Below are 10,378 nucleotides of genomic sequence, written 5' to 3'. Positions count from 1 at the left end.
CTCTTCTCACTTTTTTCTTTTTCTTGATTTGACAAAAGTGAATGAAGGATATAAATATTCAAAGATATAGTGTTACATCTATCGATAAAGTTTCTATGTTTCAATTTGTTTATCATATTTTAACTTGACATAAAATTTAATAAAATAACGAAGAATTTTGAATATTTTGATTATAAACTAAAGATATATTAAATATTTTTTAATCTTATGGTGTTAAATATGCCGTGTGGAAAGATAAAATAAAAATATTTAAAAGAAAAGAATTATTATTTTTTAGACAAATTTAAAAAAACCAAATAATTGAAACATAGAAAGTAATAGATTATTTGTCACACCTTTTGAAGAGTGTTATAAGCTTCTCATTTAAAAACTTAAATCGTACTTTTATTACTTAATTATATTTTTAATATACTCCCTTACGTTGACGCAGGGGTTTGATTATTTTTTATGAGTAAAACATGTGAAAAATTATTTTTCCTAATGTGATTTGAATTGTCGACCACTTTTTCTCTAATAATATCGTATTGAAGTGGTGTGATTATTTTTTCTTTTTTTAAAATAAAAAAAAAACTTTTAGAGAAGGTGTCTTTAACAACACCTTCCTAATGAATCGAGAAAGTGACGAAAAAATCTTATTGAAATATTTCTCGATAAAAATAAATTAGTATAGAAGGAAGGAAGTAAAATTGATACGTACACATAAAGATAGAATTGATCACCTTTCATATCGAGTCATTGAAGCGAGCATAAGGGCGGCTTAAGGCAAAGACTAGTAAAACTTTAATTTAATTTTGACCTCAAAAATCTTGAGGTCCAATAATTATTGGTACTTAGTAGGTTGTGGTCTAATTTTCTTTTAAGAAAAACATTGAATTTTGTAGATTAAAAGAATTTCTTTTGTTTCTTTCCAAATGATTCATGGCTAGGAAGATTAGTATTTGGGAGTACCTAATTGGCACCACAAGATTAAAAGATCATGTAGAATTGAACCACAAAAATAGTCCAAAATATAAAAAGAAAACCACAAAAATGTCCTTGGATCATACAACATTTTAAACATGTTAGAATAGACTGAATTAATAACTAGACGAATTAACAATTATTTTGAACAAAATATCAAATGTTTGTTCGGCTAATATGGCTAAAATTTAATTTTAAAACTCACAAAGTTATGTTTTAAGTAATAATCTATTCCTACAGAATTTGCAAAAATTCTTTTGTGAAATTAGGCTATACTTGATGTTGATGGTACTTTGATCCACCATTTTTTATTAAATGAATAGCGTGGATAAAAATTAAATATCATCAATTTGAGGGGCAAAACATAAAGACTACCTCGAAATAGGGACAATCTGGACATTGAATCATGTATGGATTGTACTGGATAATCTAAATTAGAAAATAAATCGACGTTGAAAAGTTGATCTAAATAACTATTCATCAAATTGATTGAGTTAAAAATAGTCTATGAATATTATGTATATAATTAATATATATACTAATTTTAAAAATGGTGAATCTGGTCGATTATTTGTATAAAGATTCCAAAATAGTTAAAAATTTGCCCACCATGTCCTTGAGAACAACATTTAAATTATGTACCCATATACAATGAGCAGGAGGTGTAAATATTTTCACTTTATTGAATAATAAAAATTTGGGACAAGTACATACGTAGTCATCTTGGTGAAATATAGACAACTAGATGGACACATAAAATCAAATATCATTACCGAATAAACGAACCCAAAATTTGATAATCCTGAACCGAATATCAAACGCTCACCCCTACACCTGGCTCAAGCCTCGCGGGCCAAGAAATTTGATGGGCTAGGGTGGGCCATCCTTCATTTGGAAGGGCTTGAAAATGTTCAACCCAACCCAACCCTAGAAGGGTCGAGGGCTTGGGTGTGCATAGTTATCCGCTAAAGTCAAGTTAAGGGTCATATTTATATATTATGTCACTAGTATATATATATATATTATAACCGAACAAAAGAAAAATATTAATCTGAGCACCAGCTGGATGTGTGTGTGTATATATATATAAACACACATCCAGCTGGTGCTCAGATTAATATTTTTCTTTTGTTCGGTTATAATATATATATATATACTAGTGACATAATATATAAATATGACCCTTAACTTGACTTTAGCGGATAACTATGCACACCCAAGCCCTCGACCCTTCTAGGGTTGGGTTGGGTTGAACATTTTCAAGCCCTTCCAAATGAAGGATGGCCCACCCTAGCCCATCAAATTTCTTGGCCCGCGAGGCTTGAGCCAGGTGTAGGGGTGAGCGTTTGATATTCGGTTCAGGATTATCAAATTTTGGGTTCGTTTATTCGGTAATTGTAGTTAAAAGTAGATACCAAATACCAAAGTTTTAAATTTCGGTTCGGTAATTCGATAATCGGTAAATTAAATTTCGATGTCGGTAATGTCATATTGAAGTTGTAGCGCTGATTGTATTACAAAGTAATTACTATTTTTCCAATCATTTCTAGTTTTTTTATGTGGATGCACGATATAATAGAAGATCAATATGTAAGAAGACATCAAGATAAACAAATTGATACAACTAAAAGACATGTATTTTGGGTTGTATATGTCATTAACTTTCTTCTTTGGAATTGTACTAATGAGTAATAGACATGTTGATGCATGATCTTCATTAAGTAAATAATTCGGTATTCGGGAAATATCAAATATCAAATGGTACTAATGTCTCATACCAAACCCAAACACCATAATTCTAAAATCCACTTTCGAATACCATACCAAATACTCAATTATCTAATACCAAATTACCAAAAATTTTGGTTCGATTCGATAATTCGGTTTTGGTATTTTATGCCCAGCCCTAGCCGGGTGGAGCTGGGACGGCTCTTTTGACGACTCTAGTGCCTACTATCATCAACACACAAAAGAGAGAAAGAGAAATGGCTTGTGTTATTACTCGAGGGTTAGGTCCTCTATCAAGAATCAGGAGTCGAATTTTGAATTAGTATCGAAAAATTGATAATTGAAACTTGAGTTAGAGTAAAAAGTTGAAGTGTAAGGTTGAAAACGAGTTTTGAAAAAATATCTTCGTTCTTTACTTTAAAGTCCAAATAAATGAGGCCCAAGATGTCAAACGAAGACTTAAAAATACCGACAAAAGTCATCAGATCAGTTCTGTCCTCACACAAGGTTCATCCAGTTGCCGGAATTGGAGTTAGCCGGCCGGAAAAAGACTTTGAGCAAAATTTCTTGCCTTAGTTGTGGCTACAAAGGTATGAGGATTGAGGAATAACTTGATCTATTATTATTATTTTATACTCCTGTGGTTCATTTTTACTTGTTTACTTTGAACTTAGCTGACAAACCATTTTATATGAATATTTTATCATAAGACTTATATTAATTGATGTTCAGTATTAGATCGTGAGAAATTATTTGGGGAAATAAGTAATTAAAGTGTTAACAACAATAATAATATTATCTAGTGGAGTCCCACAAGTGAGTTCGATAAAGTGTATGCAGGCCTTACTACTACCTCATGGAGGTAGAAGACTATTTTTGAAAGACCATCGCCTCAAGTGTAGCAAATTCTAGTATAAAGAATAAGAAAACATAGAACTTTGTGTTTTTAAAATTGAGAATTTAGGAATTTGTGGCAATTTGCCCATTTAACATACTGAGAGTACTATTCTTTTGTGCAGAAACTCCCTGACTATTATCACACACAAAAAAAAAGAGAAAGAAAGAAATGGCTATTGTTGCTATTAATTCACTTATGATCACCATACAACAATCAATGCAAGTAACTGGATGTAATTTACAATCGTTCTACGAAAAGCTTGAATCGTTGATAGCTATTATGGAGAAACCTTGCAGCATAATAGGCGATCTCGAGGCATTGGCAAGCTTGGAAGTAAAAATCGCGGGGGTTGCATACAGAGCAGAAGATGAGATTGACTCTAAATCAATAGAAGTTATACGCGCAAAAACAGATACTTTGCGAGGGAAAGCTTTTTGGAAACTGTGTTGTTTCTTGGAACAAGTGGTAGAACACATTGATTCCATCATGAAGGAGTGGATGGCAATCCGGGACGGGTGCAGCAACATCAAAGAGTATATGATTGTCTCAGAATCGAGCAAAAGTTTTTTGGCAAAATCTAAAATGAGACAAGGACTAGCGTTTTGGAAACGAGCAGTAGGACACATTGATTCTATGATAAACAACAGGATGATGAAGCAGAGCATGTACACCAAAAGCAAAGATGTAGAAGGACAGAATTTGACTCTTGCCAGTACATCTCGACATTCCTTGGAGCATGAGAATATGATGGTTGGCCATGAAAATGAATTCGAGATGATGCAGGACCAACTTACTAGAGGTGCCAGTGATCTAGAAATTGTCTCAATCGTTGGGATGGGGGGCTTAGGCAAGACAACTTTGGCTAACAAAATTTTCTGTGACCCATTCGTTATGTCTTGTTTTGATATACGTGCAAAAGTCACCATCTCACAAGAGTATTGTGTGAGAAATGTACTCTTATACCTTCTTTATTCCGTACGTGGAAAGACTGATGCTCAAACTTATGTGGAGCAAAATGATGGGGAACTAGCAGACCAATTGCAAAAGCTTCTAAAACGCGGGAGATACTTGGTAGTCATTGATGACATATGGACTAAAGGAGCTTGGGATGATATAAAACTATGTTTCCCAGATTGCAACTGTAGAAGCCGAATACTCATGACTACTCGGAATATGGAGGTGGCTGAATATGCTAGCTCAGGTAGGCCTCCTTATCAAATGCGCCTTATGAATTTTGATGAAAGTTGGAGTTTATTGTATGAAAAGGTCTTTGCGAAGGATTGTTTTCCCCCTGAATTTGATGAAGTTGGGAAACAAATTGCATTAAAATGCAAAGGATTACCTCTAACGATTGTTGTTATAGCTGGACTTCTTTCCAAAATTGGTAAAGCATTGGATGAATGGAAAAGTGTTGCCGCGAATGTAAGTTCAGTGGTGAGCACAGATCTTGATGTCCAATGCATGAGAGTATTGACTTTGAGTTACCATCACTTGCCTCATCACCTAAGAGCGTGCTTTCTATATTTTGCACTCTTCCCAGAGGATAAATTGATTTTTGTGAATAAACTTGTGAAATTATGGGCAGCAGAAGGTTTTCTGAAGGTAGACAAGACGAAAAGCATGGAACAAGTGGCTAAACAAAGTCTAAAAGATCTTGTAGATAGAAGTTTAGTTTTCATCCAAAGGGTGAGTAGTTTTGATGGAAAAATAAAAGCTTGTGGAATGCATGATGTGATCCGTGAACTCTGCTTGAGAGAAGCTCGAAAAATAAATTTTGTGAATGTTATGATGGACAATCAAAATCCAACTAAACAAGCCAGACATTTTTCAACAAAGAGAGTTCGGATCAGTATCCAATCAAAGCAATCGAAAATTGTTGTCAATCGGTTGTCTATGGTTCACAATAATGATTCCTGCTCTATTCTCCTTTTTGTTGATGATCCCTCAAGCTCAAGAATGATGCAAGCATTGAAGCGTTTCAAGGTACTAAGAGTACTAGATCTTGCTTTGCTGACATTGAATGCTTTTCCCAGTTGTATAGTTGAACTATTTCACTTGCGATACCTAGCTCTGAGTGTTTACTCGTCTACTAATGATCGAGGTATTGACATTCCACCATCAATAGCTAGCCTTCAGTATTTGCAAACTTTAATACTTAAGTCTCCAACATCTCTCACGTGGAAGTATTCTCGCCCTTTCATATTACCATCAGAAATTTTCAAAATGTCTCAATTGAGACACCTCTCTTTAGACTGGAATTACTTGAAGCAACATGAGTCTCTAGAGAGAAGTTGGCTTCTGAGAAATTTGCAGTGTTTGTCCGGATGGAATCCGTTATATTGTACTTCTTCGGTCTTTAGACTACTTCCCAATGTAAAGAAGCTGCAGATATATGGCATTCAAGAATACTACATAAGAAGTAACAAGGACAAGGTCTTCCATAATCTTTGCTACTTAGATCAGCTTAAGGAATTGAAATTTAAGACGAAAAAGATGGTTAATGCAACACCAATGTTTCTTCCTCCTCTAGGTACATTTCCGAAGAACCTTAAGAAGTTAGCTTTTACAGGTACTCGGTTGCATTGGGAAGATTTGGAGCTTCTTGGTAAGTTGCCTAAACTCGAGGGCCTCAAACTAGGATAAGATGCCTGCATTGGTACTGATTGGGAAGTAGGTGAGGAAGGCTTTCCACACTTGAAGTTCTTGCGATTGAAGCGTTTGTACTTGCATAAATGGAGAGCTAGTAGTGATCACTTTCCACGACTTGAACGACTAGTCATTAACCGTTGCTGGAGCATGTATTCGATCCCGCAGGACTTTGTAGACATAACCACACTTCAGCTGATTCATATAAGTGACTCTGCAAAATCTGTTGGGAACTCCGCAATGAAGATTCAGCAGGAAATTGAAGACAACTATGGAAGTTCTGTTGAGGTCTGTATCAGTTAGTCCTTTCAATTAAGCCTATCTTTTTAGCTGATTTAAATTGTATTCGCTTGTCCAACTTATGAGATAGAACATTAACCATATCATTTCAAGTTAACGTGCCATCAGGCGACCACTTTTTTCATCAGAGTATGTTTCAAAAGTAGTACAGAACTGTAGTATAACAAGAACAGAGATTTGCATTTCAGTATCACACTGAATGAGCAGATCAGTGTGCCCTTTTACTAGCGCTGCAACCGTATTTTTGAGAAGAAAGAGAGACCTTTGGTCTTAAGTAAGGAAGTCTGTTCCTTAACATGACCCTTAACTGGTTTCAACTGACAATTATAACCTTTTTAACTTTGGGTGTGTACAAATAGAAACTTAAACTTGTATAAAATTGAACAATTAGACACACGTGTCCTATGTGATATAATACACGTAGGACACAAAATTGTCATGTAGGACGAATGTGTCTATTTGTTCAATTTTATACAAATTTAAGTGTCTACTTGTGCATATCCAAAGTAATTGAAGGTAGGCAGAAAGGTTGATGGAAGTCGCTTGAGCCACTCAATACAGATGATGTGACCAAGTTTGAAACTTGGTTGGCTACCCTTGTTTCTAATATGTTTGAATCAATTGAAAAATGAAGCTTTGTCCTCATAATTGCTAATTTGCAAATCACTAATGGAATTTTTTTTTTTCCAAAAGTCCATATTTCTCATATAAAAAAACAGAAAAGAGCAAAGGTTCACCCACCATGTCCTCATGTCCACTTTCAAGGTCTCCCATCTTTAGGTCCAGAAAAAGCACCGATCAAAAACGAAAGTTACAATTAGTTTTTAACTTAATTATCAAAAGCACAACTTGCTAAGTGGGAGTAGGAGAAGATTAATGATCATTATCACATCCTAAAAGTGTCCACTGAACCTAACTTTGCTAATATCTCAAAAAAACAAAGACCCAAGTTCTCTTTTTTCCTCTTAAATTTGTCATTAATCTTTACGTACATGAAAACCTTTTCAATTTGCTCATATTATTAATAATTCTTAGTCATAATATTTGAACTAATAATCCCTATGCAAAAGGAATATGTAACAAAATAAGCATAATATGTACATGTTTTATTTGGTTAGGGGTGAGCATCATTGTAAGGTATTTGAAATTTGATATCATAATTTCGGTATTTGATTTTTAAAATTATTATACCATTATCATATCAATTTAATTCGGTATGGTTCGATATTTTAAAGTTTGTTTTTTGTATTTTGTGGTATGGTAAATTGATAACTATGATTTGTTCAACTTTGACTAATATATATTCGTATAATAGAGTAAAAATTATGAATTTGACAATTCAAAAAATGGTCTTAATTGTATCATATTAGCACATTACACATGTAAAAATATATATCTAAAAGAAAGTACAAACAACTTATTTTGTTAATGAATTGCATTTAAATAAATTTCAATCAAAATAGAGTAGTCGAAGTTTTAACTTCTAATAATACATAAACATGACCCTTAACTTGGCTTCAGCTGGTAACTATGGACTTTATCTCGTGTGCACAAGTAGAAACTTAAACTTGTATAAAATTGAACAAATAAACACATTCATCTGACATGACGTCCTACATGACAATATGTGTATTATGTCACGTATGACATGTGTGTCTACTTGTTCAATTTTATACAAATTTAAATGAATACCTACTTGTGCACATCCAAAGTTGGAGGGCATAGATGTCATCTTAAACCAAGTTAAAAGACATATTTATATCTTATGCCTTTATACGAAATATCAAATATATAAAAAAAGATGTATACCATATATCATACCTAATACCAAAATCACGGTATCAAAATTTTCGATATATACCTCCACCCCTAGCTAACAGTGTCCACCTGCCTAACTTTGCTGGTTTCTCTAATAAACAAATAGAAAGACAAAGACCAAAAGTCTTTTTTTAATCTTTCTATTTGTTTATTAGAGAAACCAGCAAAGTTAGGTTAATAGGCACTCTTAACAACCTGTCCCATTTGATAAAAGTTAAAAAAGAAAAGAAAAGAGGGGATCTTGTTGTTTCTGTGTTTTTTATTTGAGAAATATGGACTTTAATTTTGGAAATTGGACAACTATCAACTTATGTATTATAGCCTTATAGGACATTGTACAAGTTTCAATTGTATCACACATATACATACACACACATAAGAGAGACATGGCTTATGCTGCTATTACTTGTCTAATGAGAACCATACAACAATCTATTCAACTTACTGGATGTAATTTGCAATCATTCTATGAAAAGTTTGAATCTTTGAGACCTAATCTGGAGAAACACACGGGCGATCTTGATGCATTGAAAAGCTTGGAAGCTGAAATCATAGAATTTGTATGCACTACAGAAGATATTTTGGACTTGGAATCAAGAAATGTTAAAAATCCAATTTCAAAAATATTACTCCCTCCGTTTCACAAAGAGTGGCCTAGTTTGACTTGGCATGGAGTTTAAGAAAATAAAGAAGACTTTTGAATCTTGTGGCCCTAAATTAAAGTTATGTCAAATGTACAAAATTGCCCTTTAATCTTGTGGGCTTAAACATGCCACGTGGAAAGTTAAAAGTAAAATGTTACCAAAAAAGGAAAGGGGCCATTCTTTTTGAAACAGACTAAAAAGGAAAGGAGGTCATTCTTTTTGAAACGGAGGGGTAGCTTTTTGGAAACTTCATTCTCTCTTGAAACAAGCAGTAGGACGCGTTGATTCCATGCTCAATGAGTGGATGGAAATACACAACATGTACACCAAAAGCAAAGATGAAGAAGCACATCTTGCTAGTACTACATCGATATCTCAACATGTTGTGGAGCCTCAAGATATGATGGTTGGACATGAAAATGAACTCGAGATGATCATGCAGGATCAGCTTGCTAGAGGAGCAAGTGAACTTGAAGTTGTCTCCATTGTAGGTATTGGGGGCATCGGTAAGACAACTTTGGCTGACAAAATTTATAATGATCCATTCATAATGTCACACTTTGACATTCGTGCAAAAGCTACTGTTTCACAAGAGTATTGTGCGAAAAAAGTACTCCTAAGTCTTCTTTCTTCGACTAGTGGAAAGATCGATGAGCATCAAGATGATGGGCAACTAGCTGACCGATTACAAAAAAGTCTAAAAGGGAGGAGGTATTTGATAGTCATTGATGACATATGGACCGAACGAGCTTGGGATGATATCAACCTATGTTTCCCAGATTGTAACTGTGGAAGCAGAATACTGCTGACCACTCGGAATATGGAAGTTGCTGAATATGCTAGCGCAGGTAAGCCTCCTAATCAAATGCGACTCTTAAATTTTGATGAAAGTTGGTGAAGCATTCGATGAATGGACAAGTGTTGCCGAGAATGTAAGTTCAGTGGTAAGCACAGTCATAATGTTCAATGCATGAGAGTTTTGGCATTGAGTTACCATTACTTGCCAAATCACCTAAGACCGTGCTTTCTATATTTTGCAATCTGCCATGTTAGGTACCACCATAAGCTTGGAGGTAAGGTCTATGTCCTCCTCTATGTATTTTGTTTTTGTTTATCTATGATAAGGCCTAGGGGTGTTGCTAAGCCCCTGAAAAAAATAATAATAATAAAAAAAAAACCCCATCCCCTCTTTCATCCCCTCCACCTAACCCTGCTTTCATCCCCCTACCCCCACTTGCACCCATCCACCCCCACTTTTTTTTAAAAAAAAAATTCTACCCCCCTCTCCCCTATTTCCATATTTTTTTGTTTTATGTTTTCCCATAAAAAAATTGAGTTTTTGTTTATGTTTACCAAAAATAAAATAAAATTACCCCCTTCGCCC

At 34.3% G+C, this 10,378-nt stretch overlaps 2 protein-coding genes across 2 annotated transcripts; both read left to right on the top strand.

Moving 5' to 3' along the window:
* Positions 1-2,881: 2,881 nt before the first annotated feature.
* On the top strand, positions 2,882-6,659 carry LOC102580763 (putative late blight resistance protein homolog R1B-16). The gene is made up of 2 exons (XM_015310730.1): positions 2,882-3,278; positions 3,708-6,659. Exon 2 carries the CDS (start codon positions 3,755-3,757, stop codon positions 6,227-6,229), a length of 2,475 nt encoding a protein of 824 aa, XP_015166216.1. The 5' UTR covers positions 2,882-3,278; positions 3,708-3,754; the 3' UTR covers positions 6,230-6,659.
* Positions 6,660-9,226: 2,567 nt separating this feature from the next.
* On the top strand, positions 9,227-10,116 carry LOC107061460 (putative late blight resistance protein homolog R1A-3). The gene has a single exon (XM_015310729.1). It carries the CDS (start codon positions 9,284-9,286, stop codon positions 9,890-9,892), a length of 609 nt encoding a protein of 202 aa, XP_015166215.1. The 5' UTR covers positions 9,227-9,283; the 3' UTR covers positions 9,893-10,116.
* Positions 10,117-10,378: the final 262 nt, after the last annotated feature.

The sequence above is a fragment of the Solanum tuberosum genome, unplaced genomic scaffold, assembly GCF_000226075.1.
Source record: "Solanum tuberosum cultivar DM 1-3 516 R44 unplaced genomic scaffold, SolTub_3.0 scf00140, whole genome shotgun sequence".
NCBI lineage: Eukaryota > Viridiplantae > Streptophyta > Magnoliopsida > Solanales > Solanaceae > Solanum > Solanum tuberosum.
This window is presented reverse-complemented; position numbering and strand designations above follow the sequence as displayed.